The 25,769-nt window shown below is 43.2% G+C and overlaps 1 protein-coding gene and 1 pseudogene across 2 annotated transcripts in view; both read right to left on the reverse strand.

Moving 5' to 3' along the window:
* The window catches only part of Smchd1 (SMC hinge domain containing 1), a 130,878-nt gene extending 107,666 nt beyond the window's left edge, over nt 1-23,212 (reverse strand). The window contains exons 1-5 of one of the 2 annotated variants that reach the window (NM_028887.4): nt 22,825-23,189; nt 13,440-13,515; nt 11,608-11,769; nt 4,264-4,346; nt 3,451-3,581 (exon numbers count right to left, since the gene is read on the reverse strand). In NM_028887.4, coding sequence (NP_083163.3) covers nt 3,451-3,581; nt 4,264-4,346; nt 11,608-11,769; nt 13,440-13,515; nt 22,825-23,010 — 638 coding nt within the window. In that variant the 5' untranslated portion in view covers nt 23,011-23,189. Of the gene's footprint in view, nt 1-3,450; nt 3,582-4,263; nt 4,347-11,607; nt 11,770-13,439; nt 13,516-22,824 lie in introns of both variants that reach the window. The other variant, XM_030250119.1, reaches the window with a different exon arrangement.
* Nucleotides 6,024-7,745, reverse strand: Gm4707 (predicted gene 4707; annotated as a pseudogene).
* Nucleotides 23,213-25,769: the final 2,557 nt, after the last annotated feature.

Genomic DNA, 25,769 nt, shown 5'->3' on the forward strand with positions numbered 1-25,769 from the left:
AAGGAGCTGGAGGGGCTTGCAGCCTCATAGGAAGAACAACAATATGAACTAGCCAGTACCCCCAGAGCTCCTAAAGACTAAACCACCAACCAAACAAAGAGCACACATGGTGGGACTCATGGCTCCAGCTGCATATATAGCAGAGGATGGCTTAGTCGGACATCAATGAGAGGAGAGGCCCTTGGTCCTGTGAAGCCTCTATGCCCCAGTGTGGGGGAATGCCAGGGCCCAGAAGCGGGAGTGGGTTGGTGAGCAGGGGAAGGGGTAAAGGGGAGGGGGGGGTGTTTTTTGGAGGGGAAACCAGGAAAGGGGATAACATTAGACATGTAAATAAAGAAAATATCCAATAAAAACTTTTAAAAAGAATCTATTATAATAGATAAATGTCACAGAAGAAATTACTCACAAGACAAAAATTCAAATAACTATATTTAGATGTTCAAAACACAGAAACCATAACTATAAAGTGTAAGAGTTTGTCACCAAATATATCAGTAAAACTCATTGATAATAATTTTTATTATCTAGAATTTGCATTTGGAAAGGATAACTAAAATGAAAGAGGCACGTAAGTGGATGGGGTCATGAACAGACGTGAGTTGGCAGAGGAATGAACCCATAAACCTGAAGACAAGTTGGGCTTACTGAGTTTGAGGACTCACAGTTTAGTGGTACAGAATCTGCCTACTAGGTACAAAGCTTTTGGGTTGCTCTTCAGAGTTACCACCAAAAAAAAAAAAAAAAAAAAAAAAAAACCTTAAGGAAAATGTACACAAGGCATTTGAGGTCTATAGGCTCATCTTTGCACCTAAATAAAAGGAACCGGAAAAGAAGAATACAGAAAAAAATGTTTGGAGGAATAATGGGCTATACTTTCCAAATATAAGGAAAATTCTTGCACAAATTTAAAAAATTAAATTAATTCCAAAGAGGACGAAATTAAAATTCAGAAAAAGAAACCAAGCTAGTGGTATATGCCTGCAATCCTGAAATTTGAGAGGTAGCAGCTGGTTTTGTGAGTTCAAAACCATCCTGGTCCACGTATCAAGTTCCAGGCCAGCTGGAGCTACAAAGTGAGACTCCTCCTCAAAAACAAGAGCGGGAAGGATTGAAACATTTCTGTGCTCTAGAAAGGTTTAAGCCAAACTAGACTACTATAAATCAAGATGCTGGTGATAATACCTAGAAAATTAAAAGCTGAAATGGACCTTTAATTTACCACCTATTAAAAATGTATTAGTGAGACTGAAGAGATGGCTCAGCACTTAAGAGCACTTGGTGCTCCTGAGAATACTAGATATCACTCTCCAGCACCCACATCAGGTCACCTGTAACTCCAGCTTCAAAGAATATGACATCTTCCTTTGGCCTTAGTGGGCACTTGAACACACATACACAAACACACATGCTGGTGTGTATGCATTAAAAATAACTGAAATTATATGTAAAATGCCTTCTTTCCTGAAGAAAGTCTCAACTCAAACATACTGTTACAACAGCTAAATGTCACATTACATTTTCTTCACCGTTCTAATCAATAATTTAAAATGTTTATAAGTAGGTTTTTTGTGATCACATTTCTCAATAGAGCAAATATGGAGCAAAAGGTGTTTTCTTCTGTGAGCCTTCCTTTTCCATAGCCTGTCTCTTATAACATCACCCTTGTATCAAGTCGAAACTGAAAAGCAAGCAGAAAAGCAACCAATAATTTATCCTATGTAAGTGGATGCCAGGATTAAAAGAGAACACATGGTGATGTTGCAGAAACTGGAGTGGGTCAAGGAACTGGTACTACATCCAAAGACACTATGAAGATGTAGTAGCTGTAATTATTTACAGACATTATACATACATATGTGTGTGTATACATACATATACACAAACATAATTTAATCCAGAAAAAGGGTACTTTGTACCAAAAATTGAAATTTCCTAACTTCTGAGTTAAGTTAAAAATTTGGTTATGGGGGCTGCAGAGATGTCTCAGAGGTTAAGAGCACTGACTGTTCTTCCAGAGGTCCTGAGTTCAATTCCCAGCAACCACATGGTGGCTCACAGCCATCTGTAATGGGATCCAATGCCCTCTTCTGGTGTGTCAAAAGACAGAGACAGTGTTCTTCTATACATAAAATAAACAATTTTTTTTAAAAAAACTTGGTTATGGTATAGAGAGAAGTCAGTATCTTACAAGTCCAGTGAAAATGTTAACTGTGGTTAGACTGTAGGCTACAGCAGTTAAATCAACTAGAAAGGCAGAAAGATAATCAATCCCCTGGCTCCCTTTCCCCTAGGTTCCTACCACTTTTTAAATCAATTTTCTTTATCTTTGTCAAGAAGATGCAAAATCCTATACTCAGACTGCTATATGTAGTGCCGTATACCATCAGGCCTGTGTCCCCACCTTTAGCCACCCTTTTTTAGACAAGGTTTATCTGTATAGCCTTGGCTGTTCTGGAACTTGCTCTGCACGTAGATCAGGCTATGCCCCAAGAGAACCCCCTGCCTCTGATTGAGTGCTGGGAGTAAAGGCGGCGTATGCCACCATGCTGAGCTTCATGCTGGATTCTTAACCACTCTTTTAAGTATCACTCATTCATGAAAACAGGAGTAAGGATGGTTATGGAGAAGTGCTGCATCAGAAGTAAGAAATAACTAAGATTACTGCATGACAGGCACTAGCTCAAGATGTTACATGTTTCCTAGCTCAGTTTTCACAAAACCTTGATAGACTATCTCCCCATTTCCTAAGTACAGAAGTGTGACAAGTGTCCCACAAGCAACAGAGTCAGGAAATCCAAACCAGGTGAATGGTAGCGGGGTCCTTGTTCTTCATTCACTACTCTGTCTGTCAGACAGCACTACAAGGACTGAGGGGCGGCTCAGCAGCATCACTTGCCTGAGTTCTACTGCCAACACCACAAAAACATGGACAATCAGGGAAAGCCTTTGCTCATCTGATGCTCATCTGGGCGTGCTGACACGGACTACAGGAAGGAGTCCCCACGCCCAGCTCCCCTGGGCAGTGGGTAAGCCCTGTCCACGGCGTGTGTGCTGATACAAAGCTGGATTCTACCCCCTAACAGCTGTGATAGTCTAAAGAACTGAGGCTGGAAATAGAAATACAGAATCCTAATGAATCTTATGCGGTTCTAGGCATTTTCAAGTAATATGAGATGGTTTATGAAGATTATCCTAAGTACCATTGTACTGTCCAACTCAATATTCAATGTTAACATAACTCGCACAGACCTCAGGAAATGCAAAAATATTGTTCAGTGGAAAAGCACATGTTCTATTTTGGAGTATGTATTACAACACCCTGTAATAAAACAAACATGCTGATAAAATCAAGCCCTCTAATAAATCATCTATATCCTAGAGCACACTAGAGTTCTTACCCTTATTAAAATATACAAGTACCATTAAGGAGGAAAAGAAAGATTTTCTAACCTTTCAAAGTCACCTTGTCTTGTAAATTTTGACAGCCTATACACAGCCCAGTTGTTAAGCTGCTTAGAGGTCATTCCTCTTCCATTATCTACCACTGCGACAGCAGGTTTTCCTTGTGTTTCATCAAAAAGCTATGAAATAAAAAGATAAGAAAATTCCAATCAATACTTAAAGCATGAAAAGTGTGAAATTCAATAGGCTCACTCATATCACTGGTGTAAGTATAAATGAATAGTTTTCTTAGGCAGCCTGGTGATGGTGCATGCCTTTAATCCCAGCACTTGGGAAAAGAATTCTTTGAGTTCAAGGCCAGCCTGCTCTACAGAGTTAGTTCCAGGACAGCCAAAGTGACACAGAGAAACCCTGTTTCAAAAAAACCAAACCAACCAAACAAAAGCACTAAAAAAAATTTCTTAAAGGCACTGAATCATATCTATCAAACGCTTTAGAATTCTCAACATTTTTTAACCTAGAAATATCATTTCTCAGAGTTTAACTTAAGAAAACAATCAAGGCATAAATAAGTCTACACTATTCCCACATTGCTTCTCATGGCAAAAATACAGGCGGGAAAGCAATCTGTTTGGGAACAGAGACTGGTTCTGTAAGTTACACTGTAGTTAACAAAACTTACATTAATACTGTAAAATATTCAAGTGCTTACAGTGCAGTGTTAAAAAAAGAAATTATAAATAAAAATGAGTACATAAAGACATGTATAAATAAGTAAAAACATACACAAAAGAATCTAAAAATGTTTCCAATATAATACTAACAAAAAAGATTATAATTCTTTATGTATGATTTTCTTACCAATTTGATCTGTATTCTCCTAACACCATTATTTCGAGAAGTAGCTGACAATGAATTGTCGATTAACTCTGCAAGAGCAAATGCTGGAAGAGATTGAAAAACAGTGCTTAACCTCTCCGACCCAAACGTTTTATAAAAGCTGAAGGAACTCCAAAGCACCTTAAAGCAACCACGTTTATTTTCCAAAGAGCTACAAGTATTATTACCCTGAGTCTAATGATGTTATTCAAAATAAGTCTCATCTCCAATCACTATGTATAAAAAAGTCATTAGGCACTAGTCTGAGCAACACAGTAAGACCCTGTATCAAAAACAACAGCAATGAAAAAGGGCAGGTTTGGGAAGCTAGTCTGGGGGCCAAAGGCCCCCTCCCACAAGGCCACACCACCTGATTCTTCCCAAACAGTTCCACCAACTGGAGACTTAAGCATTCAAATGTGAACCTGTGGGGTCATTCAAACCATCACACTAGCTATGCACCAACACATGCGGCTGCCATTTAACATGGTTTTGTTAGCCTTTAGAATTCTTTATGTAAGCTCGCTCTCTCTCTCTCTCTCTCTCTGTGTGTGTGTGTGTGTGTGTGTGTGTGTGTGTGTGTACAGAGGATTGAATCTAGGGCTCTCACTGAATTTCTGGAACACACTTTGTAACCCAGGCAGACCTTGGACTTAAAATCTTGCCTCAGCCTCCAAGTAGGAAGACCTAGCCCAGCTACCAGACTAAGTAAAAAGAGTACAGCCAGGTACACCAGTTAGTTTTTAGTGTCATCCTAAGAGTCTGAAGTTGCCTGGGAAGAGGAAGCCTTACTTGAAGAGCTGCCCAAATGAGGCTGGCCTGTGAGCATGCCTATGGAGGACTGTCTTGATTAGAACTGGTGTGGAGGGCCCAGCCCACTACAGGTGAGTCCATCCCTAGGTAGATGACAGCGAGGGAGCCAGAGGGCAGGCAGGCGAGTGAGCGAGAAGCACTCCACGGTTTCTGCTTGAGCTCCTGTCCTGACTTCCCCCACTGGATTGTGACCCAGAAGTTTAACACAAAGAAATGATTTTCTCCCTGAAGTTGCTTCAAGTAATATTATTTATCTGAGCAACTGGAAGCCAATAGGATATCAGGTATGAACACTCATCCTTCTCTCTGACTGAGTGGGCTATGACTAGATGACTTCCTGTGCAAGCTATGTCTTCTTTTTTTTTTTTTTCTTTTTTTTTTTTTTTTTTTTTTTTTTTGGTTTTTCGAGACAGGGTTTCTCTGTATAGTCCTGGCTGTCCTGGAACTTAACTTTGTAGACCAGGCTGGCCTTGAACTCAGAAATCCGCCTGCCTCTGCCTCCCGAGTGCTGGGATTAAAGGCGTGCGCCACCACACCTGGCTAAGCTATGTCTTCTTGTCTATGATGAAATGTAAAACTGTAAACCAGAACAAACACACTCTTTTTTAAACTGCTTTTTGTCAGATTCCATCAGAGCAACAGAAAGAATGTTATGTTCTTACTATATAAACCAAGCCAAAAAATGTTAAATAATATTGCTTTACTATTTCCTCCAAATTAAAAAAAAAAATTCTCTCCCACAAACTCATAGGGCCCAGGAAGTAAGCAAAACTGACAAGGCTCTAGACTGTAAAACAGACCCAAGCCAGGCTTGGTGGCACACATGTTTAGTCCCAGGACTCAGAGCTGAGCCAGGGAGATCTGTTTGAGTTTGAGGTCATCCTCAAACATCCTGTGTGAGGTTTTTTTTGTGGTTTTTTTTTTTTTTTTGAGGGGTATATACTTTATTGAAAACTTTAAATACTCTTCAGAGAGATCATATCTTCAATCAAGGCTCTTGTGTGGCCTATATGGAAACCTGAGCTCTTGGCATGGAGGGGTCAGTGCAGAGCGCTGCATTTGACTGAAGACCCCTTCATGACCCGTGCTCTTCTGCCAGCTTCTCAGCCTGTGCCACGGCTTCGTCAATGGGTCCCACCATGTAGAAGGCTTGTTCTGGGAGATGGTCATATTCACCTGCTAAAATCTGTTTGAATCCTCTAATGGTCTCCTTCAAGGGCACCAGCTTGCCCATTTGACCTGTGAAGACCTCAGCAACCTGGAATGGCTGAGACAAGAAGCGCTGCATCTTCCTTGCCCAGGACACAGTCAATTTATCTTTCTCAGAAAGTTCATCCATACCCAAGATGGCAAGCTGGGGACAGCACAGTGGTAGCATCCAAATGGGCAAAGGTCATGAGTGGGCACACAGATAGCCTGCACCGAGGTGACAGATCCCTTCTTGGTGATGGTGATTCTTTCGTGCATTGTACCCATGTCAGTGGCTAGGATAGGTTGGTAGCCTACAGCAGAAGGAACTCTACCCAATAAGGCAGATACCTCTGCGCCAGCCTGGGTAAAGTGGATGATGTTGTCAATAAACAGCAGGACATCTTGGCCCTCTTGGTCTCTGAAGTATTCAGCAACGGTCAGACCAGTCAGAGCTACCCAGGCTCAAGCACCCGGTGGTTCGTTCATCTGCCTATATACCAACACTACCTTGGAAGTGGTATCTTTTAGGTTGATAACACCAGATTCAATCATTTCATGGTATAAATCATTGCCCTCCAGTGGTGGCTCACACCTGTAATCCCAGCACTTGGGAGGCAGAGGCAGGTGGATTTCTGAGTTCCGGGCCAGCCTGGTCTACAGAGTGAGTTCCAGGACAGCCAGGGCTGCACAGAGAAATCTTGTCTCGAAAAACAAAAAACAAACAAAACAAAAAAAAAATCACTGTCCTCACAGGTCCTCTCGCCAACACCAGCAAATACAGAGCAACCACCATGGGCTTTAGCGATATTATTGATTAACTCCATGATCTGTCTTTCCAACCGCAGCACCTCCGAAGAGTCTGATTTTCCCACCCTTGGCATATGGGGCCAGCAGATCCACAACCTTTCTCCCAGTCACCAGAATCTCCTGTTCAGCACTCATCTCTATGATCTCAGGAGCCTCAGCATGAATAGGAGCGAATTGTTTGGTTTTGATAGGACCTCTCTCATCAATAAGTTCTCCAATGGCATTCATGATTCTGCCCAAGGTCTCAGGAACAACAGGAATTTTGATTGGTACCTCTGAATCCAGTAATTTCTGGCCTCTAACCAAGCCTTCAGTGCCATCCATAGCAACAATTCTGTCCATGCTCTCCCCTAAATGCTGGGCCACTTCCAAAACCAGTCTGCTGTCCCTGCCATGAACTTCCAGGGCATTTACGATGGGTGGTAATCCTTCATCAAACTGGACATCCACCACAGCGCTGATGACTGCCACAATTCCCCAGTGGCGGTGCCTGCCTTCGGGGCCCGCAGACACCTGTGCCACATAGTCTCTGGCAAGATGGACCCTGGAGGGAGCAGCTCGAAGTAGAAGCTGCGCCTGTGGCAGCACCGCAAAGGGCTGAGTCCCCACAAGGCCCCAGAGGCTAAGGCTGAGGCCAAGGCCACATGCCCCACTCTCCACCCTACAGAGCAACCACTCAACTATTTCTCCTGTTTATTTCTTTAGTTAAAAAGAAATAATATGCTGGGTAGTGGTGGCATACACCTTTAATCCCAGCACTAGGGAGGCAGAAGCAGGCAGATCTCTATGCATTCAAGATCAGCCTATTCTACAGAGCTAGTTCCAGGACAGCAAAGGCTACACAAAGAAACCCTGCCTGGTCCTGCCCAAAGTTAAAGGGGAAAAAAAGTTAAAGGAACACTGAGACAAGTTTGAATTCCTGCCTCTAGAAATATATACAAGTGACTACTACAGCAAATTCAATTAGTGTTAAGTATTACATAGGAAGCTGAAACAGATACTGTCCTTAACAGAGACTTCCCAGCCAGAGGTCAAGCCTTTGTTTCACTGACATACATATAATAAAACCCAGCTCTGTCTGCTCAAAGAAAATACATATAAGAGGCGACGAACATGACCTAAAGCCTGGCCACAACAAAGTGAGAAAGAACCAGAAGCAAAGAAATGAGAGAAGATCTTGGGATACACTGTAAAGCTAACAGAAGCCAAAGCCAAAGGTTAAATAGAGGCTCCCCACTTACCTATGTAATGAAGGCACAGCTGGAAACTGATACAATCTCTACAGGAAGTAAGCTACTCCAAGTCTTTAAAACAAATGTATCTGCTGACTACACAGTATATATTCAGAAATGTATCTCCAAGGAAATTATTTAAAACTGACTCAAATTTCAAATATTTAAGCACCTACTATCTGTTAGGCACTGCTCTTGGGATAGCGTAATACAAAGGTTCTATTCTTGAGTTCAACACTTTACTGGAAGATGAGAAATAAAATGTAATTATGGGACAGGTAGATAACTCATCAATAAAGCTGCTTGCCATCAAGCCTGACAACCTGAATGCCATCCCTAGAGCTCATATGGTAGCAGAGAAGCATCTTCTACTAGCTGTCCAGACCTCCACATGCATGCCTTGGTACATATGCCCTCCTACAGATGGATGGGTGGGTGGGTGGGTGGATGGATGGATGGATGGATAGATGTAAGCTTTTCTTTCTTTCTTTTTTTTTTTTTTTAATTTTTCGAGACAGGGTTTCTCTGTGTAGCCCTGGCTGTCCTGGAACTCACTCTGAAGACCAGGTTGGCCTCAAACTCAGAAATATGCCTGCCTCTGCCTCCCAAGTGCTGGATTTAAGCTTTTAAAAACATAATTACAAACCAGGCAGTGGTGGCACATGCCTTTAATCCCAGCTCTTGGGAAGATGGATGGATAAATGTAAGCTTTTAAAAACATAATTACGGGCTGGAGAGATGGCTCAGTGGTTAAGAGCACTGACTGTTCTTTCAAAGGTCCTGAGTTCAAATCCCAGCAACCACATGGTGGCTCACACCCTCTGTAATGAGATCTGATGCCCTCTTCTGCTGTGTCTGAAGACAGTGTACTTATATATAATAAATAAATAAACCTTTAAAAAATAAATAAAAATAAAAACATAATTACAAGCCAGGCAGTGGTGGCACACACCTTTAATCCCAGCTCTTGGGAGGCAGAAGCAGGCGGATTTCTGAGTTCAAGACCAGCCTGGTCTACAGAGTGAGTTCCATGACAGCCAGGGCTACACGACAAACCCTGTCTGGAAAAACCAAAACACAAAACAAAACAACAACAATAATTATAATTACTACAGGCTAAAGATATGTGTTTAGAATTTGGGAAGCAAGGCACGAAGATCTCTGAGAGTCCAAGACCTGCCTGACAAACAAAGGGAGTTCCAGGACAGGCCCTGGTGTGCTAGAGATATGGCTCTATGGCAGAGAGCATGTGATGTCCAGAGTTCAGGTCACATCAGGTGGCATACAACTGCATGAAACTCCAGTTCCAGGGGATCTAATATCCTTTTCTGGACTCCACTCCACATGTATATAGTATAAGCTATGAGAGATGGCTCAGCATCGAGGGCATTGGCTGCTCCTCCAGAGGACTTAGGTTCAAGTCCCAGCACCCACAAAGAAGCTCACAACCTCTGTAATGCTAGTTCAAGGGACTCTAACACCCTCTTCAAGGCTCTGTGGCTACTGCATGCACATGGTACATAGATCTACATACAGGCAAATACATAAATAAAATAAATATTTAAAGATTATTTCTAATCCAAACTTTCTGGTCAATGTAACTTCTACAGAAACCTGCAGATAAATGAAGAAGGTAAAGAAAGCAGAGATGAGAGAAGCCTTGAAAGCAGACAGGCTCACAGAAAAGAGATCTTTGAATAGTCTGAAAGTAGATAAAACCTAAAGGTACTGTCAAGTAGAGCAGGCCATAGAGGGAGGCAGGCCATGAAAGAACTTTCTACTTGTCTGTTAATACAACTTCTACACTTAATACATACAAAATACAGTTTTAAAAATCAACTAATAGAAAAGAATCTAAAATGATAAATATCAGGGTGTTGGTGATGATTACATTCAGATAGTAGCAATATGGTTGTTTTTCACATTTTATTCACTTATCTATGTTTTTCTAATTTCTAACAGTAAACACATTTAAGAAAAGGAATATTAATACAGTTTATAATGAACACATTAATGGCATAAAGTACTTTGGAGTCTAAAGAAAAGATCTGGTAAAGCCACAATCTAAAAGGATAAAAAAGGCAAGCTGTTAGGGTTTAGAAGTTATTAAAGACATGGCAACAGGTACACAAACTTACTCTCACAATTTAGCTCTTTAAATAAATTTACAAAGTATGGACTGGTTATCACTCTGAAGTAGAATGCTAACCCTATATGTGCAAGGTTCTGGGCTTAGTCCAGAATATGCAAATAAAAAATAAGTGGAAAGTAAAAGGCATTTTCTTAACTGGAAGACATTTTATAGCCAACAGGAAGAATAAAACAAGAGAGACAAGTTTTGAAGACATAGAAAGACATCTAACTATAGGATCCCTCGGTGTACTAAGCACACCTAATTCTACTAGTGGGTGGCTATTTGGCTTCTGGGCTCAATGGGTAAAACATGTGCTATGCAATCCTCGTAACTCTGGGTCCCCAGAAGCAACATGAAGTCCAGTGTGCAGAACCGCACACACCTGCGGTCACTGAAGTCCAGTGAGCAGGACCGCACACACCTGTCCCCAGAAGCAACATGAAGTCCAGTGAGCAGGACCGCACACACCTGTCCCCAGAAGCAACATGAAGTCCAGTGTGCAGGACCGCACACACCTGCGGTCTCTGAAGTCCAGTGTGCAGGACTGCACACACCTGCGGTCTCTGTGCTCTTACAGGCACAGGCAAGAGAGTCTGTGGAAACTTATCATTGTTAGCCCAGCAGCCAACAAAGAAAGACATCCCGATTTAAACTTGGTAGAAGTCAGGGGTTGTCTTCTGACTTACATATGTACTCTGGGGCGGAGATGTCTGCACACACATCACACTCTATTCAAATAAAAAGACTGGGGCTGGAGAGACTGCTCAGCAGTCAAGAGCAATCGCTGCTCTTGACAAGGACCTGAGTTTGGTTTCCAGCCCTCCCACCATCCATACCACGGGATGACAACTCCTATTCCAGCTCCAAAAGGACTGACACTCTCTTCTGGCCGCCCTGGGAAACCACTCACCTGGCCTCCATCCATCCACTCAAGTACAAACACACATACATGAATAAATTAAAAAGAAATTTTTAAACAAAGAAAAGTCCCAATTTCAGTCGAATACATTCAAAGAAACTAAGAAAATAAATGGAAACAGGTTCCCATGCCTTATAATAAAGTGGAACGAAAGGAATGTGAAAGAACAGCGGCGTATGTGACCAAAGGAGACTAACAACTTTCAAAACGTGCGGGAGCAGGTTACTTACGCAAAGGATTCTGTCCTTCACTCGCATAATACTCATACATGCCACTTTTAACTAGAGTGTCGTAGTGAGGTAGAAAGTCAATTCTTTCTTTCGTCGCCGTCAGTAGTGACTGGTCAACTGACTGCAGCAGGTACAGAGTGACTCCATCTTTAACAGTGTGGTCTGTAATTGAGAGTTAAAATCAGAAGTGTGGAGCAGCATCAGAAATACAATGAATTTATTCTGAATACGTAAATTATATCTACAAAATGCCCTCGATAGTGTAACCTGAATGTGTCAATGGCTCTATTTACAAATTCCAGTTGTAAATAAAAAAGTATCAATGAAACAAGCATAACATTTCCACAACTCTAAAATACTCAAATATTCAAATCTATTTATTTATTTGTGTGTGCATGTGCGTGCGTGTGTGTGTGTGTGTGTGTGTGTGTGTGTACACGGATGCCAGCACACATGTGGGCAAATGAATGCCGCAGCACACATGTAGAACGCAGAAAGCATCTTTCTGGAGTCAGTTTTTTCCTTCCACTGTGGCATCTGGGGACCAGGCAATGGTTTCTGCCCACTGATCCATCACAGTGGCCCTTTTTTGTTGTTTGTTTCTCTGTTTGTTTCTTTGTCTTTTTAAAGACAAGGTCTCATAATATATCTCTGACTGGCCTCAAACTTACCTTCCTGCCTCAGCCTCCTGAATGCTAGGATCACAAGTTGTGTGTGTGTGTGTGTGTATGTGTGTGTGTGTGTACCTCTGAAATGTTTCTTTATTGGAGACTGATAGGGTAGCCCTGACTGGCCTGGAACTCATTATGTAGACAGGCCTTGAACTTAGGAAGATTCTTCTGCTTCCACCACCCAAGTGCTGAGACTACAGTGGACATCACCATGCTCAATGTCATTTCTCTGTTGAAACAGGACCTCACTACAGCCTTAGCTTGCCTGGGACTCACTATATTGCCCAGGTAGACCTCCAACTCTAGGCAAGTCTCCTGCCTTAGCTTCATGAGTGGTGGGATCATAGGTGTAAGCTACCATGGCAGCTAAAACACATTCCTTTTTTTATTTTTAATTTTGTAAAAACCATCACAGGTTGAGTCAGCAACATTGTCCAATGGATAAAGGTACCAGCTGGCCAAATCTAACAGCCTGAGTTCAACCCCTGGGAACCACAGTGTAGACGGAGGGACAAGTATTCACTAAGCTGCCCTCTGACCTCTGTACTAATACACACATACACAAATAAAGGTGCAGGTAAGAAAGATTTCACAAATACAGAAAAACACAACCTTATATCTCATAATCTGTTACGTTTCGGAAAGTTCAAGACTGGTACCTAGTGAAGGCCTGCTGGAAAACTCAGTATTTTTTGAGGTGCGGAGTCTAACACAGTTCAAACACGTCTTGGACTCCTTATCATTCCGACTCCACACCCTAATTGCTCCTGTTAGAGGCACGGACCACATACTTAGGTTTTTAAGCACTCAGTTCTTTTTTTTTTTTCTTTAAGATTTATTTTCGGTAGATTAATGTTTTGCCTGCGTGTCCGTGCACTAAGTGCATGCCTCGTGCGTGTGAAGATCAGAAAGCATGAGACGCTCTAGAACTACAGTCAGGGGTGGTTATGAGCTACCATGTGAGAGCCAGGTAGTAAGGCCAGGCCTCACTCTCTATGGGCTCAACTGACATCAGGGAGACTGATCTGTGAAAGCAAAGGTCTTTCTTTCCTTGCGCCCCAAGCACTCCAAATGATCAATGCTCTGGACAGACAGTGGTGTCCAACTACTCTCTCACTATGCAGATAAATAAATAAATACAAAAGGACACTTTTTACTTACCAAAATTATTACAGGTAATTTCTTTCCTACTTGTAGTTGTAATAACAAACTTTTCTTCAGATGAAATGCCAATTGTCTATCCAAAATAAAGGAAATAAAACCAATCATTACTAAAAGGAAATAAATGGACTACTCACATTTGCAAGAATGTGAACACACTGACATTACAAATACTACACTCATTTGTCAAGGAAATACAGAACTCAGCATTTTTAAATTTTGACTTTGCAAAACCAATCACTATAAATATATATTGCTTAATTAACAATATTACTTTTTTTCTGCTCTTTACTACCCAGAACATGTAAAAATCATCAGATGATGAAAATGTGGTGTAGACACAGTGGAATTTTATTCCGCTGTAAAGAGAATGAGTTTATGAAATTTCCAGGATGATGGCTAGAAATAGAAACTATCCTAACTGGGTAACTCAAGCCCAAGAACCAAGCATGCTCTCCTTCATAAATGAATCTTAGCTTCAGATTTTAAGATTTCTATAATTAATCTGGAGTCCTGTAGAGGTCATGAAGCCAAAAAGGGTCCACAAGAGGGAGGACAGGACTAGGGCTTGAAAGGGAAGAGGGAAGTAGAGGGGATGTTAGAGTTAAAGGTTTTGTGGGGATGCAGACATGGATGCAGCAGAAGAAGGGGTGGAAGGTTTGTTAACCAATGCTAAGTATTGCATAAAAAGCTTTACAAAACCCAACTAGTTCTATGCTAATTACAAATATATAATTTCCTGAGGCTCTTGGCACATGCCTGTAATCCCAGCACCTGGGAAGCAGAGGCACGCAGCTGTCTGGGTTCCAGGCCACCTGGGCTAGTTAGTGAGATAAGAATGAAACCATTTCTAGGGTTTAAAGCCCACTCCACAAGGTAGAAACTTTACCAGGCTCAAGAACCTGTGGCTAGCCAGGCAGTGGTGGTATGAGCCTTAATCCCAGCACTTAGAAGGCTGAGATGGATTTCTGAGTTCAAGGCCAGTCTGGTCTACAGAGTGAGTTCCAGGACAGCCAGGGCTACTCTTCTGCTAAACTGGCACAGTATTAACCATCTTCTAATACTTCTCATTATACCCATAGATTAGTGTTATCTTTTAACCTCATCAGACAAGTTTCCTCTCACAATAAACAATGATTAACACAGACCCACAAGTGACCAAGGTACAGAGAATAAGAGACTGGGATGCTCAGAGCTAATTGGTGTCTCTACATCACACCTAGTCTTCTCAAGGTTCAGGGATCATTCTAGAAGGGGCTGGAGGATGACTACAAGGAAATAGCATTTTCCAGATATAATAGGGTAGCTGCACACATGAACTCAGAGAAGTCATAAAAGGACATACAGGCCTGCATAAGCCCACACCAAACCAACTCCCAGCAATGGAGAGAGGAGGTAGGCATTACATCCTAGCCCTAGCTGAAGGGATAACACTGACTGATAGCTGCTGCCAGGAGAGGGAGAATCATATTTAAGGTTATAGTCCCTGTGGTTATAGTCAACTGTGTTCTAGCAGATAGCTCCAAACAAACCCAAGCGAATATGAGCAACATAAATAAACTTAATGGGTTTTTTAAAAATTCAAAAGGACAGAAACTCGGGTGAGTAGGGAGTGTGGATGTAGCAAAAAAAATCCTGTCTAAATTATCAAAGAATAAGATATGTGTGTGTATATACATATATATGTAAGTTTTAAAGAATTTTAAAGACAATTGAACAGAGGTGTTCTGCATAGGTGGACAATGTTTCCTCCAGAGACACAGGCTATTTATTGAAAGAAATTTTCAGTGCCAGACACAGGTTACCCTCCTACAAGCTATTATTGGTCAAGGAGGCCCCAAAGCCCTCCAAACAACACAAGCTATTGCTATTGCTCTTTGCCCACTAAAACTGGATGCTAAGACCCTATTACTGAAGATGCAACACACTTTGGTTGTAAGACAGACATCAAATAGGAAGTGACCAGGAAACTTCCTTTCTGATGGATAGCTTTCATAGTGTCAATTAGGAAAAATCACAGTGGACTCCCCAAGCAGTGCACCCCCACATACTACACTACTGACCTGCCAGACAAGACACACCCTTCTGATACAATAGTGACACACTTGCTTCTGACTGAACCTGAAGCCTGCTCCACAGGAGTGAATTCAGGCCTGGTGCTGTACCTCTGGTCATACGCCCGTGACTTGGGAAGGTCACCATATTTAAGTGAAGCTCATCTTGCTGTTGAGTTAAGTGGACATATTGTCAAACTGCCTTCTAAATATTCATGTTTAACTCAGGATCAGAGAAGTTTATTTTTGCAGTAGGCAGCAGTCAGTGCAGGGACTCATAATTGACCAAAGGCTGAGAAAAGCTGACTATGCTCAGCCCCAAATGGGACATTCACATGAAAGCTCCCACTCCCTTCAGGGAGCACACTGGAGGCAGCAGAGTGTGAGAGCAGGGAGATGGGAAAGAGTGCTGTGGACGCGACACAGCCAGTGCACACACGGCCAGTGCACACAGCAGCTACAGGTACCTGCACAAAACCTACACAAAATCCAGCCAGTGAACATTCCCATGTGGAATGGAGGCTCCACTCCCAGCTGAGGAGCTACTGGCAACTGATGTCAAGCGGGAAGGAGTTGTCATTTTTCTTTAAGGTGTAGCTGCTGGTAGGACAGTCCCACACCTGAGCAGCAGGTTAGCCACAGTAATTGGATTCAGTGAGTTACATTCTACGGGGTATGGGGAGGTACTGGGGAGGTTTGAAGTAAAGACAAAAAAAGGTTTAGGTTGTATATGATCAAGATACATTGTATACACATACTAAGTTGCTAAAGAACAAATTAAAAGATCTTATAAGAAAACCCATTAGTGACTAGGTGAGACATTTTGAAAGGATTAACTTTCTCACATTCATTCATTCATTTCTGAGTACATATCTGCCAACAGCATATGTGTAGGGGTCAGAGGACAACCTGAGAGAGTCATTCTCTCCTTCCACCATGTGGGTCCTGGACACAGAATTCAGGTACTGAGGCTTGGTGGCAAGCACCTTTATACAGGGTCATCTCAAAAGCCCTTGATTTTAAAACATCAAGAAGAACCACCCAAAGGCATGCTCTAAGGAATCTATTTATTTAATACAAAGCACTAATATAACACTTATGTTATACAAATCAGATATATACGTATGTTGGAAGAAAATCGGTGTTTTATAGCACTAAGGTACGAATATGTGTGCTACAGGACATCTAAAGAGGCCTGACATTGTTCTAAAAACATCACTATAAAACTTTTAAATCAAATTACAAATCAAAGGGGGGAAGTTACAAACAGGCTTCCTTAATTAGGAAGGTTAAGTCCAAGCAAAGGATCAAGAGCCCAAATAGCCAGGCGTGGTGGCGCACGCCTTTAATCCCAGCACTGGGGAGGCAGAGGCAGGCGGATTTCTGAGTTCGAGGCCAGCCTGGTCTACAGAGTGAGTTCCAGGACAGCCAGGGCTATACAGAGAAACCCTGTCTCGAAAAAACAGAAAACAAAAACAAACAAACAAAAACAAACAAACAAACAAACAAAAAGCCCAAATAATCAGAAGGAAACTACAGAACTGATGGGACAGTTCAGCAAGTCTGATGACCTGAGGTCAATCCCTGGGGATGGGAGGAGAAAGACAACTCTTGCAAACTGTCATCTAGCCCCAGCACCCACCCCCTACAGACTAAATCAGTGAATATAATAAAAACTAAATTTATAAAAAAGGAAAAAAATACAGATGACAACGACAAACCCCAAAAGCTCAAAAACTACCCAAAATAATTAGAACAAATTAACACTTATTTAAATTAAAAAGACATACTATTTCTAAAATGAAACACAATCCTTCCCACCTAAAGGTGCCCAAGAAAATTTTAAGTTAATGATGCAAAATCTTCCAATGATATAAAATTGTTTTTCTCAAAGATTTTTAATTCTGTGTTTGTGCTCTCGCGCATATGCGTGCATGTGTGTTCCACGTGTGTGTCAGTAATCTCAAAGACCAGAAGACCATCAGGTCCTGAGTCTGGAGTTGCAGGTGGTTGTGAGCCACCCAACTTAGGTGTTGGGAACAGATCTCAAGTCCTCTGGAAGAGCAGTTAAGTGCTCTCTTGACCACAGAGCCTCTCACCAGCCCTTCATAAATGAAATTCTTAGAGGTAATTAAAGAACTAACTGGGATGCTAACCCCTAGACCACTTTAATCCTTCAAAACAATTATGCTTCAGGAAAGCAATGTGGTCCCCTCCCTGCCCCCTGGGAGAGGGGGTATGGATTTGCTGATTTCTGAAACAGGGCTCTCATTATGTAGCTCAAACTTGCTGCAATTCTCCTGCTTCAATCTTCAGTTACACTGACTGAAGATTTATACCACCATGCTCAGCTTAAAAGTTGTTAAGACAATCCCAGCTAGGGCTAGATAACACCTCCATGGCTAAAAGCTGTCTACCTGCATGAAATCCTAGGTTTAAATCCCCATGTGGTCGGGCTGGAGATTCCCTAGCAAATAAGCAGAGGAGGAAGATCAAAGGAACACCATCAACAGATGAACCGCCCAGTCTGGCACGATGGCTCACACTTGTAATCCCAAAACTGAGGAGACAGGAGGTCTACTTTAAATAATATTTTAAATAAATTTAAATAAGTACAGCAGGTCTCATAAATAAATAATAGATAAAAATAAAAATTGGGTGTGTTGGCAAATAGCTGTAAAAACAGAATTTGGGAACCAGAGGCAGGTGGACTGCCAGGAGCTCCAGGCCAGGCTGCTGGGTTACATAATAAGACCTTGTCTAAAACAAAACAACACAACAATAGGTGGCCATTAAATCAGAATTTCATGGATGAATCCAGCTGAGACCACCTGAATTCTCTTGAACTTATTAAATTAATGAAGCCTATCAGCTAAATTGTAGTTTACAGGATACATATGGAGATAGCTAAGCCACAGAATACTGTAAGGCCAGGGGGCAAGGCATGTAATACACAAATCAGGGAATGGAATCTCACCCATGTAATCCCAGTGCTCTAAATACAAACCTGTGAGACGGCTCAGCTACTAAAGATGCTGCTGCCAAACCGAACCATCTGAGTTCAATCCCAGAGCCCTCCTTAGAAGGAGCCAGCCTAGCCCACTTGGCAACTCTAGGTCAATGAGAATCTCTGTCTCAAAAAAACAAGGATCAACAATCAAGGTTGTCTGTCCTCTGGCTTAATCACACACGTTAACACACACACATCCCCAAGGAGGAGAGTGCTGAATGACACTCAAGGTTGACCTCTGGCCTACACGTCCACACAACCACACACATGTACACATGTACAAATATCTGGAAAATATTAGATGTATCTAATTATTTCATACAATACACCCATAAAACTATTGTTTTTAAGGTTTTCTTTTAAGGATTTTTCTAGAATAATGGATTAGCGTACTTAGTCCAGTTTATGACTAACTTCATAGATGGCTTCTGCCTTTCAACTGTCAATATACTTACCCACATATCTATAGATAGGAATGCTAATACCTTTGTTATCTAAATTAGTTTTTACTCAACTAAGACTATACAAATATTCTTTTATAAGGGATTAAATTCCAATAAAATAATTGCAAATTAAAAATGTGTTTCATAGACCTGACCTCCCAAATATTATAGCTTGGGCCTATTATTGCAGGATATTTGATCACAATGTGAATCCCAAGATTATGCTTCTAGTTATGATGTGGCTCAGCCCTTAACATTAATCCCAAACAAGGAAGGTAAAATTAGTTTATAGAAGGAAGCACCCATGTTTGAAAGTGACATCTAATTGAGTGGCAGACAAGTGAGCAAAAAAGTGCTGAATCAGAGAAAAATGTGACAGAATAAATCAGAGAGATGCCCAACTCTCAAGAAAAGAGAGGAAAGGGAAGCTACATGGGGGGGGGGGGGGTAAGAAAGGAGGAGGCAGTTTTTTAAAATAGGGAGAGTTATAGAGAGACAGGTTGCACCGACAGAACAAGCTAGACACAGAATGAGCCAGAGAATGAGAAGCCGCCAGAAGATTAGAACAGATTGCCAGTTTGTTTAAGGCCAAGCAGAGTAATTCAGGAGAAGCGAGAGAAGCCAGAGTTAGTCAGCATGTGTTTAAACAAAACAAAACCCAGGACCCACATAGGGCAAGACGAGAACCAACTCCTTAAAGTTGTCCTCTATGTCCATACACAGCAGCAGCATGTGCATAAACGTGTATGTGTGTAATGTATATATACACTCATAATAAATACAATCATAATAAATCCCATAGGTTAAAAAATAAGGGGCTGGAGAGATGGCTCAGCGGTTAAGAGCACTGAGTGCTTTTCCAGAGGTCCTGAGTTCAATTCCCAGCAACCATATGGTGGCTCACAACCATCTGTACAGTATGCTCATATACAAAAAATTAAAAATAATAATAATAATAATGGCTTGCATATTTGAAAAATGTTGAGTAAATGCTGTGTTCTTGCTACAAAAAAGTAACAAGTGTACTCTGAATGGTATGGTTTTAAATGGACACAGTAGCCACACCAGCACTCCTCACACTTGGCAGGCCGAACTAAAGGTTTGTCCACAGTGGAAGGCTGGCCTGGAGTACAAAGTGATTACTAAAACTGAGCTCCGTCAAGAGAGGAGTAAGAGGAGATAGTGGTGACAGGAAAAAGAAACATAGAACTACAGCAGTGAACCTAGAATGTTTTTGTTTGGAGTCAAATTGATCTAACGCTGGGTGTGGCCATGCACTTCTAGGAGGCTGAGATGGAAGGAGAGGAGTTCAAGGCCAGCCTAGACTACCCAAGTGTTCTAGACCTACCTCTGTCACAAACAAACCAACAAATGATCAGATCTACTGTTTTTACTTCTTGTGAATTATTGTGCTGATTAGTTTTTTTTTTTTTTTTGTCAACTTCGCACAAGCTAGTCTAGGAAGAGAAAGCCTCACAGAGACAATGCTTCCATCAAACCATCCTGTTGGCCAGCGTGGGGGGCATTTTCTTGATTAATATGGCATGACCAAGACCACTGTGGGTGGCACCACTGGCGCAGGTAAGGGGCAGGGAGAAGGGAGGAAACGAAACTGGAGGGAAGAAGAGGGAGGGGGACAGGAAATGAGTGAATGAATGAATGAATGAATGAAGCAGCCAGGGAGAACAAACCATAAGCAGCATTCTTCCACAGTCAGAGTTTCAGTTTCTACCTTCAGCTCCTGCCCTGGCTGCCCTCAACGATGGACAAACACTTTCCTCCCCAAAGTTGCTTTTGGTCACAATGTTTTATCACATTCTAGAAAACAAACTTCAAGGACTGAAGAGATGGATAAGTGGTTAAAGAGCACTCGATGATCCTCCAGAGCTCCTGAGTTCAATTCCCAGCAACAACATGGTGGCTTACAACCAACTGTAATGGGATCCGAAGCCCCCTCCACTTGTGTCTGAAGACAGCTACAGTGTACTCACATATATAAAATAAATAAACAAATCTTTAAGAAGAAACGAAAATAAGAAAACAAACCAGGAGGACAACTATGTAAGTGTTTGACTCAGCCCAACTGTTAATACAAACAACACCATGAGATCTGTAGCATAAACCAACAGAGCAAAGAAGACAGATCCAGGAGCTAGAGATAACCCAGTGGTTAAGAGCAATGCTACTCTTGGGCTGGAGAGATGGCTCAGAGGTTAAGAGCACTGACTACCCTTCCAGAGGTCCTGAGTTCAGATGGTGACTCACAACCATCTGTAATGGGATCTGATGTTCTTTTCTAGTGTGTCTGAAGATAGCAACAGTGTACTCACATACATTAAATAAATAAATCTTAAAAAAAAAGTAGGAAAAAAAACAATGAATGAAACACTTTTTTTAAAGAAAGAAAGAAAGAAAGAAAGAAAGACAGAAAGAAAGAGAGAGAGAGAGAGAGAAGCCGGAGCCTGACGTGGTGGCACACACCTTTAATCCCAGCACTCGGGAGGCAGAGGCAGGCAGATTTCTGAGTTCTACAGAGTGAGTTCCAGGACAGCCAGGGCTATACAGAGAAACCCTGTCTCGAAAACCCCCCCCAAAAAAAAAAGAAAAAGAAAAGAAAAAGAAAAAGAAATAGAGAAAAAGAATCGAAAAACCAAAAGAAAAGAAAAGGAAAAAGAAAGCCCACTTTGGCAAAGTCAAACTCAATTTGAATTTTTTCAACAAATATACAAGGTACTATCTTAGGACAGTGGTTCTGACCATAAGAAAACAGACATTTACATTACAATTCATAACAGTTAGTAAGTAACAACTAGAATAATTGGGGTGGGGGGGCACCACACCATAGGGAACTGTATTAAAGGATCACAACATTAGGAAAGCTGAGAATCAGTGTCCTAAACTAGGTTTTCTGGAAGGAAAACACTGTTTAAAACACTGTTTTATTGCCATATTCTTCTTTTAAAAGTTCAGAGCCCAGAACGGTGGCACTTGGGTCTGTGACTACCAACACTGGACAGCAAAGGCGGATAAAGTTCGAGGCCAACCTGGTCAACAGAGACTTCTAGGCTAGCCTGAGCTACACAGCAAGACCTCAAAACAAAACCCCGCAATACCCCTCCCCCAACATACTCAAGCTCAGGCAACAGTAAGAACAACAACAACCTATAAAGCATCTCACAGTATAAAGCACGTCTTGCTACGTAGTCATTCTTTTTTTTTTCCCCCCAAGCAGGTATACTCGTTCTTTGTTGTCCGCATGGTCACTTAGAGCTAGTTCAGGAACTCCCAAGGAAGTTGGAGCTCAGAGAACCAGGACAGCTCCTAATACTAACCTAACTTAGTATTACTCTGTAGAAGAATCCTGCTGGGACGGACCAGGCAAACCTTTCTGACAAGACAAGCCGGTAAAAGACTCCCTCCATCACCTCCCTGAACCTGAGGTACCCGGACTCCTGGAATCTCACCCCCCCACCACCACCAAACAGCGCAACCCTCGCAACACTGACTGTCCAGTGGATGCAACTCTGCATCTTCTGAAGTTACAAACTAGGACAAACACAGGTGCTTCTCCGACAGGAGGATGCACTAACTACTCTGCAACCATAAAGCAGTAACTAAACCTATAAGCGCCCACTAACTTGGAAGTCCCGAACGCTAGACCAGCACGGGCCCACGGAGGGGCGTGATCCCATCCTTCTTGGCCAAAGCCAGGCCGGCCGGGACATCCAACCAGGGATCATCCGCAACGTGGGCACCCGGCAGAGGCCAAGGCCGCAAGATCCCGGCCATCTGACAAGTTTATGGCGGTGACCCACCCAGGCTTCAGGCCACCTACCCTCACCTCCTCGCGAGCATCCCTCCAGCGCCCCGGGACGTACCTGACACACAGAAGCGCGGAACCCCGCGTAGTCCGCGTGCTCCGAGACCTGCAGTGCGCGATCCCCTAGCTCCGAGTCCTTCCCGCGCCGGTCAAACAAGTACACCGTCCTACAGCCGTCGACGGCGCCATCTCTCCCAGATCCCTCCGAGAGGCCGGCGGGATCGCTGGCGCCCTCCGCTGCCATGTTGAGGGAGAAAAAAAGAGAAGGCCCTGCGGCTCTCGGGCGCGCTTCCCGGAGACACCGACCCCGCGCGTGCCCTCGGCTCCAGCCGCCGCGGCTCCGAGCCTCAGCGGGCCGCGCAGCACCGACTGTGGGCAGCGGCCGGGAAGTAACCCGGGAACCGATTCAAACGCGCTTCTGCCGGGGTGCCGTACGTCACTTCCGCGACCCGCGAACACAGGGACGCGCTGAGCGCGCCTCAGAGCCCGCCAGCTACGTACGCCGCCGCCCACCAAGCCTCCTTCCGTGACCTGAGAGCGGGCCGCCGCCGTGGCTGCTGCGCAGGAGGAAGAGGACGGCGGACGGAGACCCGGCTAGTCCAGCAGGCCGTGGGGCGGGGCGGGGCTGGCCAAGGTGGGGCGGGGCTTCGCGCCCAGGCCACGCCCCCGGGCTCCTGCGGACCGCGGGGACTGGGGACGGCCTGGAAGCTGGCTTCCAGCGCCTTAGGGGCCTTCGCGGGGGGAGGTGGGGGGGGGCGCAACTCGCAAGCGTGTCGCCCCAGGGTCTATGCAGGCTCCCGCTGCAGGGCCCTGGCGCCTTCCCCCTAGCCATGCGGTCTCCAGGGCGCTACCAAGTCGGGCGGACGCGGCGGCTGGAAGCTTGCACCACCTGGGTCCCGGTGCGGTGGACACTAGCTAAAACACCGGGCACCGCTCTGCTTGCACGCTTCCTTCGCCGTCGTGGGTGGGTTCTACTGTGGGACAATGAGACAAAAGCTCGGCCTCGAGGAAGAGCGGGTCTCTGACGTCACGAGGCCGCGATGCGCGCCCCCGGGTTAGCCAGGCTCTGAGGCTTTAGGCGGCTGGGAGTCTTGGGATAATACCTAACCTACTCACCGAGGTTGAGTCAGCTTCTAAGCGTGCAATGTGTAAGACAGCCTCCTCGAAAACTTGAGCATAAAACTTTATATGCTCCAGTACGGGGGAATGTCAGGGCTAAGAAGCAGGAGTGGGTGGGTAGGGGAGCAGGGTGGAGGGAGGGCATAGGGAACTTTCGGGATAGCATTTGAAATGTATATAAAGAAAATATCCAATAATAAATAAATAAAAAAGAAAACTTGAGCATAATTATTGGGGGATGCGCTTCTGACTCTACAGATAGCAAGGAATGGGGGGGGGCGGGTAACCTTGCCAGATGCTTGCTCTCTGATTCTTAAAACCTGGATGCTTTGTACTTGAGAGAAACGTGTAAATTAATGAAACCCATTAATTAATTGAGTTCTTTTATGTGTCTAGAAGTTGGATCAGATTTAAGGGTGCTGTTTTACTAGGTTCGCAGGAGCCTTAATGATCAATGGTAAAGCTAGACTCAAAGTCAATGCACCTTGGAAACAGACCGGGTTGTTGGCACCAAGGACAGTTGGCCAGACATACAAAAGTGTGAAGGTTTGCGTAGAGCGGCATAAATAGTATGACTGGAAGAAGAGAAAATGAAACAGTAGGTGAGGTAGGTGAAGTTGTGACCAAAAGCTGGTCATGTTCTTGAAAGGGCACCTGAGAGACAGGAGACACGAGAATAACCTCCAACTATCATGAGATTTCTGTAAAATCTTATTGTAATTTGCTTTTTGTCAGTCTTCCTAGGCCTACATCAAACTTTGATCCTCCTGCCTTGACCCAACCTGAACCCTTGATGGCTTCAGAGGTATGAGTCACTACTCCTAGCTGGCATTTTACATTTTATCTTTAAAACTCACACAACCATTTCCTTCTATCCCTTTTATGGGCCGTGTTTGATTTGAACAACTGGAGAAAGACAAATCATTTCTCTAAGTCTTAGTTAACAAGCAAGATGAATTGCCTTTGTGGTTCAGCAAATTGGGGCTTAACAGCCAAAGGGTCAACAGGGCAATTTCTCTGTAATACCAAATTATAAATCTCATAAGTAAAAACAGAAGCACTTTGAAGGTCAGAGGACTCCATTCTCTGAAGTTGGAGATGGTTGTGAGCCTCCAGATGCAGGTGCAGGGAATCAAATCCTTAACAGCTGGTCCTAATGTGGATTTTTTTTATTTGTTCTCATTATTTAGAGAACATTAGTTTCTATAACCCAGCCCGCATAGATAAGACCTTACATATTTAATACAGTGTGTACAATTCCTGGACCGTCTTAACTATTGTGATATCAACTCAGCATGATGAACTAGGATACTTTTTCCTAACATCACAGCATAGCTAGTGTCTCCAAAGGTTCAAATCCTGTATGTATAAATATTTACATTAAAAATGTAACAGTGAGCCGGGCGTGGTGGCGCACGCCTTTAATCCCAGCACTTGGGAGGCAGAGGCAGGTGGATTTCTGAGTTGAGGCCAGCCTGGTCTACAAAGTGAGTTCCAAGACAGCCAGGGCTACAGAGAAACCATGTCTCGAAAAAAAAAAAAAAAAGTGAGAGTAGTATGTTATTCATCAATAGCAGTAACAGCATTTCCAGGACCAGCTGTCATTTGAACAAACTTGTAGCGACATCGAGAACACGCCGTTCAAATGGGGGTGGGGATACCAGAAAACAGCACAATTCTGTTACTATTATGCTTGCTACCCGGCATCATTTTTTAAAATTAGCTTCTCAGTTGTCATCTAAAAAAAAAAAAAAGAAAAGATTCTGAGCAGCATTATTAAAGACAGCTCTAAGGAGTTGGATGCGGTGGCGCATCCCTTTAATCCCAGCACTCAGGAGGCAGAGGCAGGCAAACCTCTTGAGCTTCAGGCCAACCTGGCCTATG

The sequence above is a fragment of the Mus musculus genome, chromosome 17 (genome assembly GCF_000001635.26).
Source record: "Mus musculus strain C57BL/6J chromosome 17, GRCm38.p6 C57BL/6J".
NCBI lineage: Eukaryota > Metazoa > Chordata > Mammalia > Rodentia > Muridae > Mus > Mus musculus.